The sequence below is a fragment of the Caenorhabditis remanei genome, chromosome I, assembly GCF_010183535.1.
Source record: "Caenorhabditis remanei strain PX506 chromosome I, whole genome shotgun sequence".
Classification (NCBI taxonomy): Eukaryota; Metazoa; Nematoda; class Chromadorea; order Rhabditida; family Rhabditidae; genus Caenorhabditis; species Caenorhabditis remanei.
This window is the reverse complement of record NC_071328.1, coordinates 5,336,652-5,364,490: the sequence shown is the minus strand read 5'-3', so window position 1 is coordinate 5,364,490 and position 27,839 is coordinate 5,336,652. Positions and strand designations below refer to the sequence as shown.

Here is a 27,839-nt window from a genome sequence, read left to right as displayed (position 1 = left end):
GAAATTGGAAGAAAAAGAATGCGGGTAGGAGAAAATGATGAAAGTGAACTCAGTCATAGTGGCGAGATAGCGTTGAAGACAGTGGAGAAGCAGACATATTGCGAAACAAGTACGCTCCAGCGTGAGAGGAAATAGAGAAAAAATGGCGAATTCAATGAGGAGAGCCTCATAAAACAAGGCGATCAGCGCAATTTTTGCCACCGCCACACAATTCCCAAAAATTTCGCGGATTTTATATAATAAATTTTTATTTTGTCTCCGACAAGTTTGCCGTTGTCGTAAACCGTAAAACGGTAAAATTGCGCGTTTAAAGCGGACTAATTGGCTTGTTTTCCAGGAAATGAGGACACAAAGCTGTCAAATATTTGACAATTGTTACTGGAGTAAAGGAAAGAAGACAAGTTACTGTTGGGAAAAAGAGAAAACTTGGAGGAACTACAAGAGAGCAGAGGAAAAGGGGCGAGTGCTGAAAAAAAAAGGGAACGAAGAAAATATTCATACATATGAGTCAGAAGACAGAGAAGTGCAAACTAAGGAGTACGTGGGAAGTACAATTTACATAAAATGGCAGTTGTATGATACTTTTTTTGAAGAGAAACTGAGAAAAATCGATCAAATGAGAGGAAATGGGCTGAATGGATGAAAATCAAGAATTCTCGAGCAAAAAATAAATAAATACAGTAGCCCCGTAAATCGACACAAAAGACGCACAGCTTGAATACTTTACAAGGCCTCGCCACGACTACAGTAATCTTCTCATTCCACGTTGCTTTTCACGAACAACAAGATGTCAAATTAGCTTTTTCTCTATAAAATTCGGAGTAAAAAGATCATAAAAAGTGGTTGTAAGAACGAATTTTATGTTTTTTGGCTGAATAAATCGACCAACTTTTTTCTCCTCTATTCTGCTCGACTGACCCCAGAAGACGAAAGAAAAAAACCCATTCTATTCCGGAAAATTCTCGGAAAAAACAACAAAAAAAAACTTTCAACCAAAATTTCTCTCGTGGAAATCTTATATTCTAGTGACAACTCAACTGAAGAGAGAGCTCAATTCTTGAGTAGCACAACTGGTATCAGTTTACAAAAATTCATTCGGGAGGACTAGCGGCGAGGAGGGGGCGAACGTGTGTTGAAAAATGAAAAGTGCAGAGGGGAAAGCGATAACTGGACTATCGAGTAGATGCGAGAGTCGAGTCTTTGATCGACCAGGAAGAAACGTGTCGTATTTACAATGAATGGGAAAAAATCAATTCTGACTTTGAACTACACTTACTTTCCGAGTACTTGAGAACTCACCTAGTCAATAAAAATGACCAAACTGGCGTGTCCATGGCCTCAATCCTTCAAATTCGTCAAACTGGATTAAAATTTCATGAGCGAAATTGTGGGGACACACACTCACAGAGACTATTTCTATTCTTTCTGGTCTTTTCACACTAAACCAAGTGATGCTTCGAAAAAGGAGCCAAAAACAAATAAAAACGAAATGACAAAGAGTCAGAGAAGGAGAGAGAGAGTCAGCTGCTAGTATAGGTTAATTAGGAATTCTTACGAGGTTCCAACCACTATCTTGGTTCACATTTTCATGAATAAATTTCGATGGCATTCGATGGCTAAAAGGTGATTCAGAATGAAAGGGAATGGTATGGGAAGGAGAAGAAGCAGGCTTATTTCCTTTTCATCGTTCTCCGCAAAGCGTCATGCCAGCTTGAAAAACTCGTTAGTTTGTGATTGGTTGGCAGTGGGAATAAATACTTTAAAATTTTATTTTTGAGAGGATTTATGATCCTTGAGATGAGAGAAAAACTAGAATTCGAAACTTACCTTACATGATTTTCAAACATTTCTTCAACGGTTTTGTGTTTAAAATGAACTGAAAAGTAAAATTAGATTGACCCTCCCGAAATTTGAATAGATTTTGACAGTTGCAAGCTAAAGAACAGTCTAAATCACTCCTAAATTAATTGAAACTAATTATGTGAGGATGAAATCGTAACAATTGAAGTTTGACCATAACCTCTTGAGTATTGGTATAAAGATTTTGTTGTCCGTTTAAAATTAAGATCCTTCTTATGGACCTATTCTGGGGTAGCAAAAAATAGTTTTTTGCTTATTTTTTGCTATTCAGAAAGTAGCAAAAAAAGCAAAAAACTCCTGGTTTGGAGGCATTTTTTGCTTGACCTTTTCTAGGCCAGCCCGCGGTTTTCTAGGCCATGTGTAGATTTACGGGAGAATTTTTTGCGATTTTTTCAGCATTCATGTACTTTATCGCTACTTTTGAACTGAATTCGTAATTTTATTGATTTATTCCATACTTTGCAATCGTTAAATGATTTTTTTCCGAACTTTGCTGAAAAAATCCCAAAAAAAGCTCCCGTAAATCTACACCAAACACAGGTCTTGCAGCGAATGGCCTAGAAAACCGCGGGCTGGCCTAGAAAGGTCAAGCAAAAAATGCCTCCAAACCAGGAGTTTTTTGCTTTTTTTGCTACTTTCTGAATAGCAAAAAATAAGCAAAAAACTATTTTTTGCTACCCCAGAATAGGTCCATTACTTATTCAACATTAAAATATTTTCAGTTAAGAAAACTTCACTTGAACAATGAGCTGATTTTATACAGACGAAAAGTGGTTCAGAAACTTTCAATTTCAAGTAAAATTATTGAATTCGCACAGATAATTTAAACTTTTCTCAGGTTTTTCAAAGATTTCAACAGATTGCAAACTCAATTTCTCCGTATTCTGAATTCCCGAGATCACCGATACCAAAATTTCACTTCGGACACTAAAACATTACGATCCTGCTCATAAACTGCATCCTAGTTACACCAATGGCACCCTCTGACACTAACAGTTTATCCCCCGACTGTCACCAACTACTGGGAAAAGACAAAAAAAAACTACAAAGTGGTAGGGGTGGTAAAGAAAGGCAGCGGGAAAAGAGTGCAGTCTATCGGTCGGGGGTTTTGCAAGGCGGCAGGTGAGCGACAGGGCCAACAGGGAGAAAAAGAGAAGAGAGATGTTACTCGAGAGCTGAAGAGACCGAGAGATAGTAGCAGCTGTGAATCGACGAGGCGACGACGACGAGGACGACGAAGACAACGAATGACGGAAACAGGTGAGTGAAGCATTGAAGCCTTGTGGGGTGGGTCACCTCTCTTATAATTATTATGGGACCTGAGAAAAAGCTTCCGGAACATCTGGTCGCTCTATTTCATGGATAAATTACTCGGTTCACCGAGTCCGTTAAAAGCTTTTCTGCCGACTCGCGTTTTCTTTTTTGCCCGACGACGGAAATAGAAATTGAAATCGAAACCATATGAGATTCCGGAGAGAATCGATCAATGGAAGAGGTATACACAAAAAAATCAATGTGGTCATGAACTTTCGCTTGAGGCGGAGGGAAAGATGAGAGAAAAGGGAAACAGTACAACACATCAACGCATTCTTTTGTTCATTATTACTAAAAGTCATTTGAACGGTATATTATTACTATTTTATTGATTTTTAATTAAAAATCGCAGCGCCACTGCAAAAAATTGAAAAAATTGAAAAATTAATTAAAAACACCTTGTCCGAGAGGACTACACGAGTGTTGGATTTTTAGTCCATTCGCCGTGGACTCCTCTCGAACAAAGTTACAGTAATCAATTTCTCATATGTATGAATGTTGATATTGCAAATACTCAAGAATATTTCTGATAAAACCATAATAAGAGACGTTATCAATCGATCAGTCAGCCGTCACTCGACCACCTCGTGGCACGTTTCTCATTCAATTTTTCTTCATTCTTTTCCGTCTACTTCTTCATATTTTCTGTTTTTGCAAGAATCAATATTCAGAAAATGAAGCTCGATCTGAAACCGACACCAGAAATTCTTAAAATCAAAAGTGAGGAAATATTTCGTTTTTCGGGGGAAGTTGGCTACTATCTGTATCTCGAAAAGACATCAAACTCTATCAGTTCGAATGATTCTCATTCTGATAATAGAGAAATCATGCTCCACTGGAAACGTTACACTACATACATATGATTTTAGTATAAAAGAAGAAGAAAAATATGCAAAAAGATTTATTTTTCTATACTTAAACCTGACTAAATCTGTGAGATTAACTCTGACAGCAGGTGCATTCGTCTTCTTTTTTCTTCACCATATCTTTTAAAACGTTTTTTTAAGCAAAAGAAGTTTATTGACCTGCGGGTTTGAACCCCCAAGGGTCCGCCTAAAGGTCAAAAATGAAACCAGTTGCGTCGCCGTTTTCTCCAAAATTCTTGCTGCGCGAGACAATGGTAAACCTCGAGCTTCTCAAAATTTAGCTGATCAATCGAAACTTTTAATAATAATTCTTTTTTAATTTTCAGAAGAAGAAATGACTCCACTAGACAAAGAGGAGGGTGCCACATCATCATCACCAACGAGTCAGAGTCCACAATCATTTGAGAATGTTTTTTGCGCGATTTGTGGTGACAAAGCGACCGGCAAACATTATGGAGCATTGAGTTGTGACGGGTGTAAAGGTAATTTTCAAGTTTTTGCAGTTATAAATTAATATTCTCAATTTCTGAGCATCAGAAACTGGGGATGTTGTCTAATTAAAATGGGCGGACTTTATTTCGCACGTAAAGTATGGTGGGTGGCGGAACCCGTGAGATGTCGGCTGCTCTAGAATTTTATATTGAAAGAGGCGTTTTGTGGAGGATTGGAAAGATGTGTGGCTGGTGAGGCCTCCAATCCGACCGAGTTTTATCAGATGTGATTGTGAATGTAGTGTCGCTAGAGTTGGTGATATCAGTGACCCATTTATTGATTGCTTTGGTCGAAGGGTTACAGCAGAAGGTTGACGAATAAGTGGCCAGAATATTAGAGTAGTGAATATTAGAAGTGGGGAATTGTGAGAAGTGTGAAGGTACGGGTGAAGTTAAAGGCGAAGTTATTAGAAGTAATCCTAAAAGGTGTGAAAGGTGATGGGCGGAATCTCATGGAAATGTTCTAGAAACAATGGGAGAAATAGCGAGTGGAAAGGGGAGAGTGCTAGAGATATTAAGGCGGCGGCGGCAATTGAATCAATTGTTTTCCCTCGCTGCCGTCGAGCGCGGTTGCATCCTCTTCCACGAGCTTCTCGTCCACGGCCATCACGAATTATCCTTGCTTTGGTGATTTGTACTCGATGGGTTGAAGAATCCATTGAAGAGTGAGGAAATTGAGAGATTTCCGAGAAGAATCTCATTTAGGAAAAGGTCGTGGATATATCCGAAGGAGGATATCCACGACACTCCGGGAAAGGGGGATCAACGAAACGTAGTGTAGTTGATTGGCGTGACGTCTCCAGTCCCAGATGTGATTCGTCTTGAAGTCTCCTGTTCTTCTTTGAGATTCTTCGTCCATCTCCGCGTTGCTTTGGTATTTTGGATCCTTCCTTCGGTTGTTGCCACGTTGGATGATACTTTAGCTAAACACCTCATACTTGTTATTACATCTAACAAAGTACGAAGCATCGGCTAAATAGGTCGTGGATATACCCAGGATGGTATATCCGCGACACTCCGGGGGCGGACGAATCGACTGAGCGAAGTGAAGTTGATTCGCAGTGGTTGAGGGTGTAGTTGTCAAACGATAGCGATGGTGTATGGTGATGTTCCAATAATATTGCCACATCATTGTCCTACCGAGTGTAGTCTGACTTTACTTCCTCCGATTCTTCTTGGAGTCCGCTGAGTGCAGTCGTTTGGACTTGCTAATTGGTTGATGAGCGTCCTTTCCGGTGTATCGAGAAGAGTGTTGAAGTAATCTTAGGCATGGACTGTCGCATGACTATCAGCTTAGATCTATGAAGATTTGGAATGTCTTGGAGATTTGGTCGGTGAGCCTGATGACGTTGGAGTTTGCTTTGGAGTCTACGGTGACATCGCGATCCTTGGTTGAAGCATCAGAAGTGATGTGGCGACGATGCTGTCTCTGTTGATTCTTCCTCTGAGTAGATTTAGGCCTGGGTCTCTCCACCTTTACAAGCGAAGGACTTTCAGCTTCCTCTGACTCAGTTGTAGTCGTGTGTCTTTTGTGTTGGGTAGATTTAGGCCTGAGTTAGTTTATCCTTTCAGATAACCTAACTTTCAGCTTCCTCTGCCCCAACAGACACATTTGTCGGATCTCCTTGTAGTGGCAGATGATGACTAGTTGGTTGACTCCCTTGCTTTGGTGGATTGATCGTAGTTGACTCCAATGTTGTTACGTTCTCCTTGATGCTCCTAACAATGTGGGCTTCCTATCTTCTCATCCTTGCTGACAATGATGCTTTGGTCCCTGCTTCTGATTGTGTTCAATGTTCTTCTTATGTGGGTTTATGACTCCTGACGATATTGTTGTTGAAGACTTGCACTCCTGAGTTGGGACAACTCGCTATCAGCGACGCTTACAGCGCGTCTTTGACAACTGTTCTTCCCCTCTCAGAATTTGCAGTCTTTCCGAATTTTTTGGTCAGTAGCTTCACGGCTTTTGCTTCGGAGTTTCTTATTTTGTCGACTCCTTGACTATTGTGGTTGTGCTGGCATTGTTCGGTGCTGTGGTAATTGCTTCGACCATCCCTCAGGGTTGGTGTTTGGGCCATGTCCTGTGGAGCGAAGTAGGTGGCAGTTCGCGTAGCGATTCTTCGATCGGCATCTGATGACCACGTGTGTCCTTGTAGACAGTTGTTGCACAATCGTTTCTTGGACACTGCTTCTTTCTTTTCCTGCAGGGAAGTTTGCACTGCCTGGTACAATTATCCTTGTCGTTACAATACTGACATGGAATCAGCTTGCTTGGTGGTGTGCTTCTGTTGCCATCCTTCTTATGTTGATGATGACTGTTTCCGTGCTTGAGGCTCTCCTGACGACATCCTTGTTAACGATTTCCGTCATCTCCATTCGCATGCGTGGAGTTCGTTTGGCGGATTTCATTTTCGTTGCCATATGAAGGCTGGCAGATGGACTACTGTCGAGTGGTGACCTCATCGTGGAGAGCATACATCAGTCGTTCAAGCGTCGTGTCATCCCTTCGTTGCAGCAATTGGTGGGCTATCCTCGAGAGTCTTCTGTGAAGTCTGCTTGCAGCTCGTTTAGGAAAAAACGTGTCTGGATTCGTTCCGTGGGCCTTCAGTTTGTTGGCGTACGTCGAGAATACGTTCGAAGAGCTCGTTCATGTACCGAAGTCGTGCTCTGGAAGCTCCAACTTCTTTAACTTCCTGAAGGCTATGGTCATCTGGGTGTTTGGACGGTTGAACTGTCTTTCCATGTTTCTTCTGATGATCCAGTAGTTTTCTTCCGGTGCATACGTTGGTTGGTGTTCATCAGCAAAATCCTTTGGTATTATTTTCATCAGTAGAGTTGCTTGGTTTGGAAGTTGAGCTATCCGTTATTGTGCATCATGCACTCGAAGTGTCTAATGAACGCTGGATAATCGCAGCAAGGTGTCAATACGTCGAGGCGAGATGTGATCAATGTAGCTTTCATGAGCTCCATCAATCATTTCCAGACTGTTACCCATAACTTGTAGGTGTCTGCTGGCTCCTATTGACAGTGTGCTCTGGACTTGCTGTGGGTTCATGGCTCGTTGTGATTCTTGTCGACTGCATGATGTTGTCTGGGCACGATCATCTCATGTTAGAATCCTCCATCGTCCAGAAGATCTGTTGTTTGATCACGTTTCACATCGAGTTCCGCGTGCATTTGCTGATTGTTTTTGTTTGCAACGATCAGGACTTCTTTGACAGTTTCCATCGTCTCCGTGAGTTGAAGTTGGATTCTTTTCATAGCTCCCATAGGTTCAGTTTCGTTGACAGTTGAGGTGTCAGTTGTTGGTGAACGATCTTCCTTCCGATGGATCGAGTGCTTTGGCCTTTGACGAAGTTGTTTGATGACGAAATGTTATCGATTACGCTTACAGCGCGTTCTCGAACAACATTCGCTTCATCGTTTTCGCTTTGGCTTCTGTCATTGACGATGTCGTTCAAGATTGGAATCCTATCGAGTCCGCTTTCATCACGAAATCAATAGTATCCATTCTTGATTCCACTTGGATGATGTTTGTTGTGGTACCAGCTTCTTCTTGTTGATGCAGGTGGTCCTCCCGTTGAAGCATAACTGAATCCATATCATCGATCGCATTCGTAATCGCCATGACATGAACTTTCGTGTTGAACGTCTCCTCGGAAGTGGATATTCCCTTGGTTCCGTTGCTCTGGTCGATAGAATCTCTCCTGATGCCAGCTGGGTCCTCATTCATTGTGACAGAGTTCTTTGGTCGCCAGGAAGTTCCTTCGATGGATTGCGAGGTGACCTTCTTTGTGACTTCTGTGAGTTCTTTGTACAATCTTGGGTCCTGAGTATTGATTTTTTGACAGGTTTAAATGAATTGGTTGGTTTTAGAGGAATTGCGTCGGTCTTTAGTAGGAACTTCCCCTCCGTCTTGAGGTATGTAGACGATGACCAAAGGAGTTTAGCAGGACCACCCCTACGTCTTATGGGATGTAGACGATGACCGAAGGGATTTAGTAGGACCTCCCCTCCGTCTTATGGGATGTAGACGATGACCTGTAACTTCTTTTAGTAGGCTATAGTTACAAACCTCGTGTTTTGAGGTAAGTCAACGCATAACCAATTCATTTTTATAAGTAGGTTGACAAATAACCTTCGTTGCTTGTGGATGCACGATACCTAGATTTTTATACGGGATTCTACGACCCGGGAACTAAGATAGTAGTAACTTAAGTAGAAGCTTTGGGCTCCTATGTAACTACCTAAAAGGAGTAAGACTAATACCAATAATGCACTAGGTAGCTAATCTAGTTTATTAAAAGAATGAGAAATACTACGACTTAATGATAAGAGACCTAGGAGACTAAAAGACCAGGTGGCTGGTACTGTTCGGCTTTCCATCTTTGCCGAAGATGTTCCGCTTCCAGCACTAGTTCACCCAGGAGTACTTAAACTAGTGACAAGCTAGTTTATGTTCCTACCTGCTACAAAAAATACTACACACTTAGTTAGGGACGGCGATTTTTCGTAACAATCAATACATATTATTTGCCTGAATCTCTACACAATATTATAGAGTATTGCGCTCGGACTCTCGGCTGAAACATGAAAGAAAGTTTAAAATATAAGATCTCGAGTTTCGAACTCATATAGGTTAAGATTCGGTGGTCATTAAGGTTTTGAAATAATTTTTGTTAATAATTATGACCTATTACCGATTTAGCCTACAGAATTCTAGACTAAAGAAATTACATACCGAAACTTCGCTTTTTGAGAATACCTGAGGCCGTGAGCTTTGGATTAGATGAATATTTAGCTGTCACGAAGAGCCGGGACTTGCAATTGATTGTGGTGGTGGTTCAGTTGATTTGTCCCACTAAACAGCCATTTCCTCCTCCGCTGGGTGGTGGTTTTCGCGTCCTTGCCTCGGTTGCTGGACTGCTTCTCGTTGTCGTTGCGCCTGATGTTGCCACAGCACGTGTCCTTTGTGCTCCCATACAGACGACTTCCGATTTCCACGGCTCGGCTTGCTGCCGACCTCAATACCGACCCTCAGATGACCTTCCATGAGGAGGTTGTCTTGTGTACAGCTCGATATTGCTGTGGTCCTTCCGTCCGTCGAGTTGATTCCGACGACTGCACTCCTCAATGAAATCCTCCCAATGATCTCCTCTTCTTCTAGAATTTCTTGCAATGGATCGATGTGTCGCGTGGATGTTGTATCGTTTGCTGAACAATGAAGATCATTGTCGGCTTCCTTCCTTTCCGTCTCCGCGTCCTTTCCTGCTTTCCTTTTGGTCATTTCTGCTGGTACTTTGGCAATCTCGATTCTTCGCTACTGTGAGCACGATGAGACACTCGTGACGCTGTTATTTCTTTATAACAACGCCACATCTCACCGGCTCAACTGGCGGCCTCCTCGTTTCCCATCCGTACTTTGACTTCTTTTGTGGCTAGGGGCAGGTGAGACAGTTCGGAGATGTCAGTTACAGCCCGACAGAGCTCTTACATCGTACTTTTCCATCGATACTCCTTGTTGTGTTTTGACAGCTGTAGTTGTGGCTCCTTAACTTTGGTGTGACGGCGCCATTGTCTTGTTGACTATCTCCTGCTTTGGTCCGGTACATCTTTAGTGAGTGGCAATGCCAGTATTGGGGACTTCGAACTTCTTGTCTTCGTCGTTGAATCGTAGCATCTCCGCTTCTTGCGTCGAAACGTGACACCTTGATGGTTCGCTTTGATTCTTTTTCTTCTGGTTTTCGTTGAATCATCCGATTTTGTCGTCAAATCGTTGCATCGCTTACTCCTGCGCACAGAATAATCGACACATCGACTCTTCGATTTGTTCCTCGCTGGTTTTCGCCTTTGAATCTCTTCGCCTTCGTTCTCTTACATCGAGAACAAGACGATTCGACTCTCCGACTACTCTGCCAGTTTCCTTGCGCTGTGGACTCCTTCCTTTGCAGCTTGTTGCGAAATTTTGGCGGTGTTGTCGTTGAATTTTAGCGCCTTCTTATGACAAAAGCGTGGCACTTCGACTCGCCGACTCACCGAATTCCGTCCGTTTGTTGCTGCTGTGGGCTCCTTGTTGTTCGTTCCACTTGAAGCGATATTACTGCAATCGGCGCTCGAGAATTGTCAGGTTTACATAACCTTCAACTCTCTTGCAGCCGATCGGCTTCACATCCGATCACCAAGTTCTTTCTTGGAAAAATTTTTCCATTTCCGGTCGCATGCACCATGTGGAGGATTGGAAAGATGTGTGGCTGGTGAGGCCTCCAATCCGACCGAGTTTTATCAGATGTGATTGTGAATGTAGTGTCGCTAGAGTTGGTGATATCAGTGACCCATTTATTGATTGCTTTGGTCGAAGGGTTACAGCAGAAGGTTGATGAATAAGTGGCCAGAATATTAGAGTAGTGAATATTAGAAGTGGGGAATTGTGAGAAGTGTGAAGGTACGGGTGAAGTTAAAGGCGAAGTTATTAGAAGTAATCCTAAAAGGTGTGAAAGGTGATGGGCGGAATCTCATGGAAATGTTCTAGAAACAATGGGAGAAATAGCGAGTGGAAAGGGGAGAGTGCTAGAGATATTAAGGCGGCGGCGGCAATTGAATCAATTGTTTTCCCTCGCTGCCGTCGAGCGCGGTTGCATCCTCTTCCACGAGCTTCTCGTCCACGGCCATCACGAATTATCCTTGCTTTGGTGATTTGTACTCGATGGGTTGAAGAATCCATTGAAGAGTGAGGAAATTGAGAGATTTCCGAGAAGAATCTCATTTAGGAAAAGGTCGTGGATATATCCGAAGGAGGATATCCACGACACTCCGGGAAAGGGGGATCAACGAAACGTAGTGTAGTTGATTGGCGTGACGTCTCCAGTCCCAGATGTGATTCGTCTTGAAGTCTCCTGTTCTTCTTTGAGATTCTTCGTCCATCTCCGCGTTGCTTTGGTATTTTGGATCCTTCCTTCGGTTGTTGCCACGTTGGATGATACTTTAGCTAAACACCTCATACTTGTTATTACATCTAACAAAGTACGAAGCATCGGCTAAATAGGTCGTGGATATACCCAGGATGGTATATCCGCGACACGTTTTACTTTTCTTTCAAATCGTTCCTTATTGAAACCCAAGCAAAATTCAGACCCAAAACCCAAAAGCTAGAATAATGTGGCGTGACAGACATCTGCTGCTTCTACCATAAAGAAGACTCATTCTCTCTCTCTTCTAAACAATGCACTAATGCGTTATGGCACATAGTAAATGAAGTGAAAAGAAGAAGAAGAGAAACCAATAGAATAGAGAGAGAAAGGTTTCGTTTTCTTTCTTTTCCTCCCAAAAACCTCTTGAAATCTAACGGATCACATTTCGGAAGAGGGAAACAACAAAAGAGAATCTAGAAAAGCCTTTTTTGGGGGAATTGAAAAAAAGATTTTGAAAAAATGGCTGTCGAACATCTGCGCTCCATCATATATTCAGATGATACGGAGCCGAACGGTAGTGCAATAGGGCGCAGTTGCAGTCATACCTTTAACAGTCATATGTTTTCGTTTGTTTCTGCGTCATGAAGTGACCGAATCAGGAGGAAAACTGGTTTTCGAGTCATTTGAATTTCCATAAAAACGGAAAATGTGGAAAACGAAAAAACACAGTAACAAAAAAGGAATGGGTTGAGAGATGACTGATGTAAGAGGACATCAGCACATCAGGATTTAGTACACACAGACAGAGGAGGTTTCTCACAAGTAGCATGGGTTCCTACTATTTCGAACATCATTCATGAAACAGAGTGTCCTTAATCTCATTCGAAAAGTTATAGCATGTGAAGCATCTCACTCGAAAGCTGGGAAAATGAACTTTTTGAATAAATAAACCAGGTTTATGTGAATTTTCTGGTTTTCGAGAAAATTGAGTTAAAAGTTTGATACATGTGCTTTCACCATTTTGAGCAGAATTCAGAACTAAACATCTAAAAATTAGAAAGCTTTCTGTAGAAACAAGTTGTATATTAAAATTGGTCAGTTTTCAACTTTTGAATGGTACAAACTTCGTTTCATAAATAATTCTAACAAATGAATTAGTCTAAATATTTGGAAAACCCAAAAAGTTTCAAAAATTCTCTCCGATAAGTTTGAAAACGTTTCATAGCTAGGCGGTTTATTCTAGTTTTTTGAATATGTAATATGCTATAGATCTAATCTGGATCTACAGTTTTGTAGTTGACAACTTTTTGGTACAAACCTTCCCTAAAGAGTTCTAGCCTGTTGAAGTTACAAAGTGAAAATCCATGAAATTTTTTTCTCCTGTGTTTCCTCGGAGTGTGACTCATCAGGTAGAGCTTGTATGAAAAAGATGTAAACCGAAAAATAGAGAAGGTTCCAGTTTAATAAATAGAATTCATTAAATTAGGGACTCTGGAATATTCTACGGACACCGTGACATCATCTTAAAGTTCAACGTTCTAAGCATCCTCAGTACACCTAGGCGCTACCAACCAATTCTCAAAACCTAATTTTTCTTCCAGGATTCTTCCGACGAACGATTCGAAAACGTCACTCGTACATATGCCGTTTCGGAGAAAAATGCCAGATGGACAAAGGTAATTTCCGTGGTCTTTTTAAAATCAGTGTCTGGTCAAAACACACAATTCCGAATGTTTGCACCGTCCTTCCATTCGTCTGATAATTCTTCGTCTTCCGCGCCTCCACTCGATATATTATTCTGTGGTGTTTGTGTGTGTATTTGTATTTTCGGTACGCACCGCGCATCTTTTTTCATCGTAATCCTCTTGGCTAGACGATGAAATAGTGTGGAATACGGAGAGACGAAGACAGTTTGTATTCAATCAAATGTTGTTACATGCTATCTTATATAGTTGGGCATTTACAAGAAAAGGGACTTTCCTTTTGAACAAGTAGTTTGCATAATTGCTGAAAAGCTTCTGCCAGAAGGAATAGGGAGTCTTGGCTTCGATTATTCTTTTCTGAAATTTCAGATTTCTCTAACTAGTTTAAAACTTTCAGCAAAACGAAACTCATGTAGAAAATGTCGATTCGACGTGTGCCTCCGGAAAGGAATGCGTCGAGACGCTGTACAAACAGAACGGGATAGAATTCGACCTCTGAATGCAATGTTGAACGGTACCTCTGGAGATGATCCCTTTTTGGATACACTGATCAGAGCAGAACAGTCGACAAGGGGTTTACGGTAAGTGAGCGGAAGTTGGGAGAGGTATAACTCATCGTATAAGCGTCAGGAATGATCTTAAACTTGTTATATTAGGAATGACCTTTGGATTGAATTTAGACTTGATGAATAGAGAAAATTAAGTTCGACTTTGAGCTGTCATCATGAAATGACCATAACTCTTTAGGGAGTGTCCGTACAAAAAAGTTGACAACTACAAAAATGAAGCTCTACATTCAATCTGTATGATTCATTAAAAACCTACTGGGTGTGACAATCAGAATTACTATGACACCCTCTCAAAGTAGTACAATTTCAACTGAAAATGGCCAAAGTTCGTATCTTTTTGTCCAGTACTGTAGCTGTTCCTTTCGGAGAGGTTCCAGAAAAATGGTAAACTACAAGATGAATATTTTTGAATTTTTTTATGCAACAAGCCAAAATTCAGCCTCCAATGAAAATGTTGACAATTTTTTGACCATTCCAAAAACAAGACAAAAACAAACAATTTCCAGAACAACAGTGATCACAAAAACAGCAGAAGCACGAAAACAAGCGACAACAGTTGACGTGACAGACAGTATGAATCAGCAGTTAACACTAATGGTCGAGTGGGCAAAAGTTCTCGATGGATTTCAAAGAGTTGATAGTGCCACACAAGTTGCTCTCCTCAGAAACTTCTCAGCACAACATCTAGTGATGTGTGCAGCGTTTCGAAGTATTCACTTATCAGATGCAGTATGGTTGACAAATGAGACGTGTCTGCATAAGGATAGTCCCAAAATTCCAGATATGAAGTGAGTTATTCTGCGGGCTGAGCTCCTAGGAGCATTTTTCCCCATTTTCTACCCCAGAACCCCAACATTTCCCAAATTTCCAGCCGTGTCGCCGCCCGTATCATTGATCAAGTGACAACACCGATGAGACAATTACATATCAATGAAATCGAATACATTGCACTCAAAGCTATAGCATTTTTCGATCCATGTGAGTCTAGAAATGGTCTGTTATCCGGTTTTTCCTACAGAAAATTTCAGTGGCAAAGGGGATATCAAGTGAATCGTACAGTGATGTGGAGGACATGAGGCAAAAAGTGAGTTTTACTGGGTTTTGAATGAAAAAAATTGGGAAAAACTGAAGGAATAAAGAACGTTTCGACAAACAGTGGTCAGAATTAGAAGAATTTGAATCTGACAATCTGAAAATCTGAAATTGAACGATCATAGAGGTCCTGTGTTGGAACTGAGACTCTGTTCTTCTGTAGCTGAAAGTGCCAAAACTGAAATTTTAGTAGTCTGGAAATCTGACATTCTGAATAGATGGAATTCAGAGATCCTGAGAACATGAAAATCTCGAATTCTGATAAACTGCAATTTTAAAAATCTAGGTTTCTAATGTTCTCCGATTTTGAGACTTCCAAATGTCTGCCATTTTAGACGCCTGAGAATTTGAGAATCTAACAATTTGAAAACCTGAAATGAGTTGCCCGTTTTTTGTAAATCTGATTGAAATCAGTTCCTGAAACTTTTAAAATCTGAAATAGTGATGATCTGAAATTTTCAAACAACTGGAATTCTGCAATTCTCAAAATCTGAAATCTTAAAAGTCTGAATATCTGGTAAAAACAAATATGCTGATGGTTAGGAGTTCTCAAACTTTCAGAATTTGAAATCCTGATATTCCTAAAATTTGGAAAGACTGAAAATTTTGAAAAACCCAATTTTTCTCTATTCCAGGTTCTGGAATCCTTCGAACGACACGTCCGTTTCGTGTCTCCATATAAAGATATGCCTCTTCGATTCGCCAATTTGCTTCTCCTTCTTCCTCCAATGCTGGCCATTTCAAGAGATCTCGTTGAAGACGTTCAACTTGCAAAACTATTCGGACTCGCCTCAATCGATCATTTAATGCTCGAATTGATGCTGCCCAACGAGAAGAATGCCAATGATAATAATACGACTCAATCGCCACTTACGTGCCAGAAATAAATGTTCCTTTTTAAAATTATTTTTATAAAAAAATAAGGTTGGCGTGCCAATAGCGCCTTTCTTATTAGTTGCTCTGAATTTTTCAGCATTTTTTTTAGCACTTTTAAAGTGCAACTGTGAAGCAAAACATTGAAAACAAATCATTTATCGTCAAAATAACTATCCGCCCGTACTGATAAGTCAGATAACCCGAAGTTTTGTACACGTTTATATAAACTGAAAAGAACAATTTAGATTCAGAATATCCAGAATTTCAGCAACTCACTCTAATGAAACACTCACTGTTCCGAGATCATGAACTTGTTTGGAGAGTATTGAAGCCTGCGTACAATTATGATAGATCCATACAAAAAACTCGTATTCGTTCTGAAAATAATAATATGATGGGAAGGAGTTGTGTAGGAGAAGTTAGGGGTTGATATTTTGGCTTTATGGTGACTAAATGGCCTGACTTATACCTTGAGTGCTGCCTTAAATAAGTTAAGAGCTGAAAAGTAAAACTTTTCATTTTAAAAATCATTCAAATTCGATTTTTGAAAAATTTAAAAACCGTCATTTGGACAACTTCCCAGTGCTCCAAGACTAGAAAGGGTGGGATTCAAGATTATTAAGTTGACATTTTGTCTGATCTGGATAGAGGGGCATCGGGACTTTCAGTAAGTCAAAACTAGTGACACAAACATACAAAAACTATGGAAAATTTTGGAAAAAGAAACACATAAATACCGTAAAATCTGTATTTTAACGGTAACCCTCTATGAAAGGGAACCTTTTAACTCGGAAATACAATTAATATAATCTAACTGTAGAAATTGATAGAGCATCGTCTGCTTCATAGATATCTGACATAGTGAAGATTTAGTTTGAAAGTGCGCCTGACAGTACTTCAGAGTGAATTTCCTATTATTTCTTGAAGTTTTCCCAAAAACTTACTTTTCAAGACTGATTTTGATTGAAATGCATTGGGAAAGAGTATGCCGTGAAAGTCCTCCAGACAATTAGAGAGTTCGTAAGTCATTTTCAACTGCTTTTCAGATATGGCTCCAAGAGACTTTTGTTTTTCTTATGAATTTTGATTCAATCTATGTAAAAACGTAGAGAGATATTTCCTTGACAGTGACTGAACATACCCTTTTTTATGAAAGTGAATTTTTAACCTTTCAAATTTCACTCTGTCAAATGCCTATTAAGCAGGCTTTGAAAACGGAAATATAAAATTTAGAAGATGCTCTATATCTATTAATTATATTTATGACTTCAAAGGTTCCTTGTCAGTTATTTTACAAGCCGTTATAATAATTTTGGTATTTTTATAAAGTGGTAGACGATACTAGAAGTCGTCCAGAAACTTTGAGGCTTTGTGGGATTTGAAGAATTGTACAGAGTGCAAAACTGTCAAGAATGTGATTCTCGAAGTATGCCTCTAGATTGAAAAAAATGAATATAAAGCAACTCGGCAAATGTCGCCAAGTCTAGGCCAAACTCTGCGGCTGTACAAGTCTAGGCGCAACCTTCCACCAGTCTTGGCCCAACTTTGGGTGATCAGAGCCAATGATAGAGGGTCACCAAGTATTGGCCCAATGTTGGATATTGATTTTCTCTTTGGCAGTCACTCATTTAAATTTATTTTATTTTTCTGTTTTAACCCATTTTTACGAGTTTTCAGTATTTCGCTTGTTACATTTATCATTCCGAACTTTGTTTCGGTAGTATTCAGATTTGTATGTTTTGAAACTTCAGAGAAACTCAATGGGTTCACACCGGAGCATCACTTTCAGTGAAGAGGACAAATTGTTCCCAAAAAACGAAAACTCGGATTCGCAAAAGTAGCAGTATTTCTCGGTGAGCTAATAACAATTTGTAGTTCCAAAAACTTATAATTGTATTTCTACAGAACCGAGAAAGCTGTCAACTCTGCTGAAGGAATCATACGGAAACAACGGAGGGAAATTTCAAGAACACCGCCAATGGAAAGCTAATAAATGTGAGAATTTATTCTTGAAAGTATGAAATTTTATTCTTGAATTTTAGAGCTCATAATCAATCGGATTTCTGGACAACGTCTACATCACCTATGTTATCATCCCCATCATCTTCACCTACATCAGATCCGAAGGAATAATAACTGACTCGTTCGAAATATGGAATTTTTTTTGTTTTTAACATGATTGTCCTTCGTTTTTTGTTTTTTTATATAATAAATTTATGAATTCTAATGAATTATATTTAAGCAAAACAGGAGAAAATCAATAAGAAGCTATTCCAGAGCCTGGACCGCGCTTTCACCAGGCCTTCCACTAGTCTCCCACAAGCCTCCCACAAGTCTTGGCCTGCTTTTACGTAACACTTGTGGGAGATGTGCGCCTAGACTTGTGAGAGGCTCGCCCTAGACTTGGCGACACTTGCCGAGAAAGTATACAGACTCTACCACTGTTTCAGATTCACAACTATACACATTTCAAGCGTGAAAGTAAGAAAATTGAATGCTCTTACCTAGACCTAGAAAAGCCCCAAGACCGGAAAATTGAGACTGATCAACTGACAATGGGAGCAAAACATCCAGACAGACAGACACACGCACAGAACATAAAAACACGTGTCCGTAAAGTGTGTTCTGATCTTGATAACAGTTGAACTTTATTTTTTGATAACAAGAACGCTCAAATAACAAACAGTACTATCTATTTGTAAGGCTAACCTATAGAGCCAAAATACCAATTATTGTTTGTTTTTCTTCCTAAACTGTATTAATTTTCCAGTAACATCTAGTCTACTTCCCATTTATTTTCATTATCAGCAATTTATTTCATCCAAAATCGTGCAAATTTGACGCTTTTGACAGCTCAAAAGATACCGACACTGATTGACAGTCTTTTGATAGGTTTTTGAATTTCTTGCGTTTTTGAAGTTAAAAGGTTTTCAACAAAAAAAAAGAACTCACATCATTAAAGCCATCACCGTATTGAGATCCTGGAAGAAAATACTCGTGTTCCGGACCGTTGTCTACACATTTCACACCGTAATCCTGAACTCTGTCGTGCCCTACACCGCTGAAATAATGAGTTGGTTGAGTGTTTGTTTCTTGGTATTTGGTTCGGAAGGACGGCTTATTTTGGGTACCACAAAATTTATTTGTTTTGAATTATCTCAAGAAGCGATGCTTCCAATCAGAACAGTCTTGGTCAGAACTACCCGTTTTACGAGGGAAGTCTTTGGAGACGCGGCTTTTAAACTATCTATTAATTTGACTGTAGGTACTTTCGACTACGAGGAGTTCATTTCTGTAGTCAAAACCCACTAAATGTCTCTGCGAGCCAAGTTATGAGCTCTCAAACTTTTTCATATGGTCAAGCTTTTTCACATGGAATTCCAAATCGGCCGCATAAACGCCACCGCGCGGTTCAATTTGTGTTCCCCAGCGGTTTACCTGTGCTCGTGCGTTGCAAAAATGAAAATATCTTGCGTATACTATTTGATGATTTAGAATTCCGTATTAAAAAGCTTAACCATATGAAAAGTTTTAGAGCTCATAACTCGGGTCGCAGAGACATTTAGCAGGTTTTGACTACAGAAATGAATTCCCCGTAGTAGAAAAAACCTAATACCAAATTTATAGGTCGTTTGAAAGTGGCGTCTCCAAAGACTTCCCTTGTTAGATCTGAACCAAATTCTGATGATTCTGAAGAATACTAATTCAGTGAATGGAAGCTCAGATTTAGTGGGGACTGAGCCGATACTCAGCCAATTTGACTAAGCGTCTACAAACAAAATGTCCGAGTGAGTGGTGCCCGAGATGAGCTCAAATCAGGGCCAAATAGAAATTCAGTATAAAAAACAAAACTCACAAACTGTCATATTCCATGAGTACAATCCTGAAACACCATCGTTTATTTATCCAACGGGGGCAGGTAACGTTTCCGGAGAGGTCTATCAGTGTCCGATGTCTCTCGAAGATAGCCGCTTCTCCAAGAACACCTAGAAGAATGAGAAGTCGCAGGAGGGATTGGGAGGGACTCGATCTCACTCCAGGCCACCACATGGCTCCCATCTCTCTTTTTCTTCGGTGTAGGTGATAGATACGGGGTGTTTGGAGAGTGGAGTGGAGAGCAGGAGCAGCGGTCAAAAAGTGGCAGACGAAAAGAGAATGAATGTTCCTCTTCCCGTACCAGTCGCTCGTCGATGATGGCTTGTCTCAATGCACCGAAACGTTGCGAGACGCAAGTTGATTCTGAAGAAAGTGGTTTTTTTAATGTTGAGGGTTGGTTGGTTGGAGGAAAGACAAAGATCTGAATAGATAAGAAGCCACCATGGGGAGAGAGAGAGAAGAGAGAGAAAAGAGATAGGAGCCAAAGGAGCGGGGCGCCCAATATGAATGGGGTTGGAAGAGTGATGAGAGGAGGGGTTGGGGGACCGAATGTACTAAACGAGGAGGAGGAGAAAACGAGAAGAGCGAACGAATTTATGAGAAGGAGGAGACTCTTTTTTTTATTGGCATAAAAGGACATCATGAAGAGTCTGGGTGGTACATGAAGGCACGGCGGCGCCATTTACCCGATTGATTAACATATGCATGGCTTGTACAAGCAGTGGAGGTCGAAAAGTGATATTGGTGGTTGGGAAGAAAGTGCAAAAAAAATATGGGCGGTCTATATGGCTTTGCCCTTGGGGGACGCCGTGACACTGGTACAAAACAGAAAAATGTTCGAGAGGTAAAGATGTTTGATGTAGATAGAATTGGGGGATGGCCTCGCTGGTTGAAGGACGATCAGAAAAAACGTCTGTAATGAAATGAACGGGAGATTCTGAGAGAGAGAACGTGTTGTTGATTTGTTGTGGTGAGCGATGCTCAAATTGACCATAGGTCGGACGAAGTAGGATGATTTCATCTGAAACTTTGCATGGATACATGATGAGCAATCCTAGAATTCGTCTGTATTCCTCAAAAAGTTAGGCGACACTGCTGGAAACTTTTCTTGCAATTTTCTGATCTTGAGCGTCTGAACTTGCCCGACGGCACGTTTTCGCAAAAGTACAGCCGAGTTTTATTAGATTACGAGACAAAGACTTGATTCGTGTGATAACGAACTGTACGAAAGTTGCAACAAGCAGTTTCGAATGAACTCTCTGGACGGAAACGTTACTCTCTAACTTTTGAGCTGGAAATGTAATTTCTGTAATTCTGAACATATCGAAGTGGAAATTGAGCTGACTGGCTAGACACTGATCGGCACTTTACCTTTGTGAGGTTAGACTTGTTAGAAGGTAGATATATTTTTTACCATGTCAGTCTTTATTTTCAGTTTTTCCGATTTCAGTCTTTCAGATCTTCATACCGAATCGAGAAAAACCCTCCGCTTTTATTTCGAAGCGAACTTTGAGTAGTGCTTTACAAGATAATCTGAAAATCTGAAAGTAGACTCTCAGATTTGAGTGGATGATTCAAGTCGGCTAATGAAGCTGAAATTGTAGTTCAGAGGTTCTGGAAATTGGTTCTGAAATAAATAGTTCAATAGAGATGATTAGCAAATCAGTTTCCATGAATTCTGTAGAAAAGTTTTGCAAGAAAATCGAACTCTAAAAAAACCAGATAAACGAACAAGTTGCATCATCATGCTCCCGTCGTTCTCCAAACTCTTTGTCATCATGTTTTTAGTTGATTTTCAGATCACCCAAACGTTTTTTATCTCCACAAACAAACTTCCATCCTTTCTCTCTCTCTCTCTCCTTTTCCTCCATATCGCCACGTTCAAAAGTGCAACACATTTAGTTTAAAGTTCACACAAAACGAAGACATCTTATCAGTGTCTGTGTGAAGATGAAAAAGACGAGAAAATGTACGAATTGAAGAAAAAAGAGAAAGATAAGAAAGAGAGACGAGAGACAAATACACAACAGACACTGGCTGAAAGACACGTATCAAATGGTCTAGAACTATCGGGGTATGACGTAGTGATTGTCCGGTTTGTTGAAGTGAGATGGTCAGCGGCGTTGTCTGCAGAAATGACAGTGGAAAGTTCTAGAAACTGCTAGTCTCTAAAGAGCATGTCACTGTTGTCATCATGGCTTTCGAACCTTCGATTCCAGATAAACATTGCTGGGACTGGCCTTCCAGAAGCTTCCTCAGCAGACAATACTTTGATTCTTGACCGGTCACATTTTTATTGAAAAAGGCAGAGAAAGGCAGAGAAGTCTGTTGTCCTGCCAATCAAAACTTGCATTTTTGATTTTATTAGAATTTTGATTCCGGAGTTTTGATAACTGAAGTTTTTGGAACACAAAACTATAAAATCGGATAGCAAGAAGCTGCTGAACCGGTTCAATCACGAATATAGTTTCTTAGATCTGATATCGTTGCGGACGAAAAAAAACAGTGAGACCTCTGTCGTGAAAAGACATAGAAAACACAATACATAGTCGAAGTTTCTCTTGAGGGGGCAGGACATGTCACTATTATCAATTTTCAAAAAGCTGTCGTGTATCAAGTTCTTTCAAAATGGATTACCGAAATCTCTGCTTTTTTAAAGCAGAGATTTCTGAAACTGCGGTTTCCGATATTCTGAGGCCGTTTACAGCTACAAACTCTTTTGGCACTATGCCAATTCCGTTATTGAAGGGGCGCAGCAAATAAACCTTTTTATTGCAACATAATATTTAACTTTCATACGTTTGGGACAACAAATATTTCAGTTGAAATGTTTTCCTAATCTGAAAAAGCTTCCAAGAAAACTTCGAAGCCCAACATGATGAATTGAATCAGGGTATGTTTTGATCCACAGTAATTCAACTTGCTTATAGAGCCATCTGAAGCATCAAATGTAAGTAGTAAGTAGTCACCGTCGACGTTACTCCAGCTTCCAGAGCGAGCTACTGGCTGGAAGTAAAAACGAAATATCGAGCAATAGCGGACATGACCAACTCTTAACATTTGTTACGGCCTTTCAGAGATGTTATACTAAATATTTCACATCCAGACAGAGCTTATGAATTCTTTAGGCATTTTTCGGATTGAATTTTTTCACCAACAAGCTGAACAGTCTTGATAAAAAGGTGGGTTTAATCACGAGAGAGTTGCCAGTGGACATTTGGTTGAAGTTCAGAATCAAAAAATGTAAAAAATTGCATCCTGCCGACGGCTTCGATTCCAACACGGTTGAAAAAAAAATGGAATTCTCGAAATGTGCAAACCATTTTTCACTGTGCAACCCCCAAATGTTTTTATCTGATTCTTCCGAAGCGTGCTGATCTTCAGATCACATCCTCCTGGTATCACGCGGACTAAAAAAAACACATATGAAAAATCAAAAAATCAAAACATCCCTTTCCCTTATTGTTCCCTTAACCCAATCATTTTCTCCATGTGTTTCATGAACTTTTCGGTGTGGGAAAATAGAAGTACAAGAAAACAAGAACTTTTCTCCAGATTGTTTATGCCGTGTGTGATAGACAAATCGAAAGAAAAAACTGTCAATTGACAGGAATTTGTTTTCTAGAATTTCCCTTTCCAAGGTATCAATCATCAACGACCACGTGGTTTCTCGAAATTTTTCTTTTTCTTCCAATTTTTTATCACTTTTTTGCTAGAAATATTTGTTATTGCAATTTCATTCTTGTAGTTTGAGTGAATGAGCTGCTTCCTGCAAAGAAAGACATTTCTGAGAATTAGCAATGATGCAATTCAAAAAAGAAAGAAAATAGATGAATACAACTGAAAATTAAAATCTAAATGAAGTTCAGAATGCATTATTTGATCTAATCAAATAAAAATGCTGACTTAAGAAGTTTTATTCGATTAGTGATAAATTGAACAAATAAACACATTTTCATTGTTTTCCACTTCTCCTAGCATTGATTTTTAGTCGCAATTTTCTATTCTGACATGGCTGAAGTTTGGAAAAATGGTCTTGAATATAAAAATCTCGAAAATCTGCAAAGGTTCTATTTTTCCTACGGAAAAAAGTTTGCCATCTGATAGCGGACAATGGTGAAAGATTGGAACTAGAAAAATGATGAAAAAATCAAAACATTTGTAATACTTTGTTTTTCTCTAATTTTTTAGAACCTTTTCCAGTTGGAATTTTAAAAATCGGTCCGTTATCAAAAAGAGGGTGTAACCTATACAGATAGCTTAAGCCCTTCATTTGGTCGCAGACATTGAGAAGAATAGAACATTTGCACGGTTCGTAGGAAAAGTTATTTGATTTCCTGTTGTCATCTGTGGATGCTAAAACCAATCAAACCAAAAACTAATTATATATTTGAAATCATCATATTTTCAGCATTCTAAAAATATACATTTTGAGGCAGAAATCTCAAAACACAGTCAGTGGTGCCAACGATGAGACCAATAACCAAATGACTTTTGAAACATTCTCAGTGTATCACTTCTCCCACGAACTCCTCGAATCTATTTTGAACTTCTTCTCATCTTTCTGTTTATTTTTTTTAAACATTTTCGTATACTGACCTTTCAAATCAAAATATCAATCTCAATTCGATACATTCTGGATCAGAGGTCACGACAGGTGTGCTGGGGAGAACAGATGCTTTAATGTTTTTTGAAGAGATGAGCCAAGTCCAGGGCAGAAATGCGAAAAATTGTGTGTTGATGTCAAGGGATCTTCACTTGGTTTGGATAGACCCTTCATGAGTGTGCTTTCCAGATTCCAGACCTTACGAGAGAAATATGATTTCAAATGATTTTTAGAATAATTTTGAAATTCTCACGGTTATTTTTTTTGGATTCTTAGTAGATCATGGAAAGCAGATCAAAAGTGTGCTTCGTCACAAACATGAGTTAGATCATTAAATTGTCATGCAACTCACAAGACATTTGTTTTCCAGATTTTGCAGGGAGTAATACTAAATTGCGTATAATTGAAAAATGACATAGAATTGAAAGAAACAAAGATCTTTCAAAAGCTCTCATTTTCAGAATTGAACGTAGTTGTAGAGAAATCTAGAGTACAATGAAATGAGAAGATTCCCGCTAAAATTTCATTAAACCATTTCATTAATAAGCATTCATCGAATTTCGTGAAGGGGATAGTCCCTAGTAAAAAAGTTCTGTGAATCTGTTTTCAGACTAGACCTGTTCAGAAAACTGCTACACCATCTCACTATCCCAACCAGCAAGTCAGCGATGACATCACTAGAATTCGAACATCTGAATTCTCTCAAACTGAAACTTGTTTGTAAGGTACCATGATCATTAGATGATTCCAGAGAACGTAAGTCTTGACTCAAGATGATCAGGTTCAAGATTACGAGTTTATTGAATTGTTTGCCTTCTGGAAAAGAACATCTCAAAGACTCAGACTACCTGAACTCCTTAACAAAGCTCTGCCTGAAGACAAAGTCCGTATAATTATCGAGTTTCTTTAAAAGTAGGATCTGAAACAACATAAATCACAAATACTGGTGTGCTACATCACGTTTATTTTGTTTTTCCGTGACTCATTTCATCTGAAAACTGAGTCACCTTGCTTCCAAGTATACCTTTTGGCATTTTCGATTTCTAGTCCGATTTCTAGATTCATGAAATTCGCAAGAAGAAATTCCGCCTGAAAAACTTCTTACGACCATTTGTTATTGTTGACCATCTCATCTTCTTCTCAAAATAAAAAGTTCAAATGATAAAGAATTCATTCGGAAATTCCTCCTCCCCCTTCAAAGTACGTTTTCTTTCACTTTTTTGCCTTCAAAGGTGTACTATCTACCATTGAATAGTTCAAAATACTGATGACCGCCCATTACGCTGACTGGCTGATAACTGGAATGGCTTGTAGCCTGTGCTGCACGGATTGAAAAAAAACTGTAGATCACAAAAACAAGGATTCATTTTCTGAACACAGTTGGATGGGGACAGATTGAGGACGAAGCCATGGAAAAGGCAGATGATGACAAGGAATGTGAGACAAATTATAGAATTAGATTCGGAGAGAGGGGGGGAGGGATCACACCAAAATGTACAAAACGCGGTTTGAGATCGAATTAGAACGGGATATCTTTGAGGGCAATTTGGTTTTTGAACAGATCAATCTGATAGGACACAGTGTTATAATACATATATAGAAGAGTGGCTTAATTTGAATCACTCAAAAAAAACATGGCGGAAAAAAATTATCGGGATTTGAATTAGATCTTCTAACCCGTTACGAAGCAAAAAACTTTTGACGAGCGTGCGGAAATTAGTAGGAATAGGAGAGATGGTGAATGGGGAATAGATATAATTACAACTGGCTATACATGAGAATTACAAATGGGTTCAGTAAAAATACATTTCAAAAGTCTGGCGGCTGGATTGTCGGCGTGTGTTTTGTAAGATAAGTGACGGCTTGATCTCGTAGAAAGTCCGGAAGTTCTGCTAACTTTCGACCGATTACGTATAACACGTCGCCTATGTTCTTCTCGCTGTGGGCTTTTCGGACCTGGAAATATTAGATTGAAAAGAATGGAAAAAAATTTCGGAGCATTTGGGCTCGAACCAAGGAGTGGTTGCGTGCGGGCCAAAAGTTTAAAGCATTGCGCCTCACAGTCGCCTGCAGGCGTGGGTGGGCAAAGTTGTGATAAGCTGAACGCGATCGGCGATTTTAACGCAGCGAGCAACCCGCACAGATAACAGTAACCCAATCTCTCACCTCCTCCGCCTCTTCCGCATTCAAAAAATCGTTGAACACCGGTGGCGGTCGAAGAGATTTCAGCATTCTCTCAATCTTCCTCCGATCATTTGGTGCCACGTCACTGATCACTAGCTTCTCTCGAACCATTTTCATTACTTCTGGATAGTTGGCGGTGGCGTGAAGTGAGGAAATCAGTGAGAGTTCGTATTTTGTCCACGGTAATGCCTGGAATGTGATCAGGATAAGGGGATTTTCGCGGAAAAGAAGACAATGAGTAATATTTTATTATTCGAATTTTGTTATTTATCTTGTTAAGTGAATTTGGAACATCAAAAAAAGGAAGAGGAAGCCGTTGCAGAATTTCAAAATCAACACGTCACATTACAAAAGTATCGAATATCTAGGTCATTGAGCTGTGAGAAAATGCCATTCCCACGTACTCACTACAGTACCCCACTGATTCTAAAAATAGAATAATTTTCTATATTTGGCAGCTGACAGAGCGTGACCTACTCACCTGAAAGACGCCATTGTGTCCCGTTAGTCCTTCTTCAGGTCTGTAATCTTCCGGTCCATGACATAGTACTGTCAACGGAAGGATGAATAATGCCAAGAGAAGAGTAAAATAGTTTCGAGATAATGATGACATTTCCTCTGCTACACCAACTGCTGTCGGCTATATTACTCTGAAAATGGGCGGGTGTTGTATGAAGAAGTGAATGAATGAATGAATGGAAATGAACGGACGAATGAGAAAAGAGGCGGGAAGAAGAGAAAATTGAACGAAGAAGAAGATGAAGAAGACGAGTAAATAGGTAGACATGTTTTTGAAGGGAAGAAAAATTGGAGAAGGGGCGGGGCTTATTTCAGAGAAGACAAAAATGGGAAGAAGAAGAAGATCCGGGTGACATTTTTAAAAGATATACCATGGAAATTGTGAAAAATAGTAAAGTGAGAAGGAACTAGGAGAGTGAAGGGTTCTCCAAAATTACAAAAGTTCTAATATTTGAAAATTGGAAAAAGTAATAATGAAAACCTGTTTAATCTAAGAATATAAGAAAATAGGAAGATTGACAGACAGTATTTTGTGAAATGGGTTCAAACGGTGTCGGGTCTGGAAAGACAGAATGTGTGAAGATTGGTGCGATTCGGGTTGCTTGAGAACTAATAGGACAAATCGCTTGAAACTTGGGGAATGTACTAAGCAATACATTCTGAATCAGGTATTGCAAAAATATTTAAAAGTTTATAATCTAATTTTTGAGATATGACTCCAAGCGTGCGGTAAGTGCAAAAACCGCCTTTTCTCAAAGTCTTCTTTCTCGTAAACTCTTTAAAGTAGTGTAGTAAAATTTGCTTAGCCGGCTAACAAAGACACGCTTTATTCAATTATATAAAAGTAAAACAAGCCGATCTGCTAGATTTCGCAAAAAAAATCAAAAATGATAGATCGTTAATACGGCTTCAAGTAGGTGTTCTCCTTCCTTCTAAAAATTTCCCGTAATGAACCACCCACTGCGGATGTTCTTA

At 39.7% G+C, this 27,839-nt stretch overlaps 5 protein-coding genes across 5 annotated transcripts; 2 read left to right on the top strand and 3 right to left on the bottom strand.

Annotated features, from left to right (window-relative positions):
- Positions 1-3,107: 3,107 nt before the first annotated feature.
- GCK72_000897 (uncharacterized protein) lies at positions 3,108-8,094 on the top strand (the record flags this gene model as incomplete). Its single annotated transcript, XM_053722738.1, has 4 exons — positions 3,108-3,120; positions 4,367-4,522; positions 7,536-7,776; positions 7,926-8,094. 4 exons carry the CDS (start codon positions 3,108-3,110, stop codon positions 8,092-8,094), a joined length of 579 nt encoding a protein of 192 aa, XP_053591383.1.
- GCK72_000896 (uncharacterized protein) lies at positions 7,989-10,287 on the bottom strand (the record flags this gene model as incomplete). Its single annotated transcript, XM_053722737.1, has 3 exons — positions 7,989-8,360; positions 9,399-9,745; positions 10,026-10,287. 3 exons carry the CDS (start codon positions 10,285-10,287, stop codon positions 7,989-7,991), a joined length of 981 nt encoding a protein of 326 aa, XP_053591382.1.
- Positions 10,288-12,193: 1,906 nt separating this feature from the next.
- On the top strand, positions 12,194-15,690 carry GCK72_000895 (uncharacterized protein; the record flags this gene model as incomplete). Its single annotated transcript, XM_053722736.1, has 7 exons — positions 12,194-12,202; positions 13,041-13,115; positions 13,512-13,723; positions 14,218-14,499; positions 14,583-14,689; positions 14,740-14,795; positions 15,439-15,690. The coding sequence occupies 7 exons, from the start codon at positions 12,194-12,196 to the stop codon at positions 15,688-15,690; spliced, it is 993 nt and encodes a 330-aa protein (XP_053591381.1).
- Positions 15,691-15,830: 140 nt separating this feature from the next.
- On the bottom strand, positions 15,831-19,738 carry GCK72_000894 (uncharacterized protein; the record flags this gene model as incomplete). Its single annotated transcript, XM_053722735.1, has 4 exons — positions 15,831-15,906; positions 15,956-16,056; positions 18,632-18,740; positions 19,536-19,738. The coding sequence occupies 4 exons, from the start codon at positions 19,736-19,738 to the stop codon at positions 15,831-15,833; spliced, it is 489 nt and encodes a 162-aa protein (XP_053591380.1).
- Positions 19,739-25,970: 6,232 nt separating this feature from the next.
- Positions 25,971-26,958, bottom strand: GCK72_000893 (uncharacterized protein; the record flags this gene model as incomplete). The annotated part of the gene is made up of 3 exons (XM_003098792.2): positions 25,971-26,117; positions 26,328-26,534; positions 26,827-26,958. The coding sequence occupies 3 exons, from the start codon at positions 26,956-26,958 to the stop codon at positions 25,971-25,973; spliced, it is 486 nt and encodes a 161-aa protein (XP_003098840.2).
- Between the last annotated feature and the right edge of the window lie 881 nt (positions 26,959-27,839).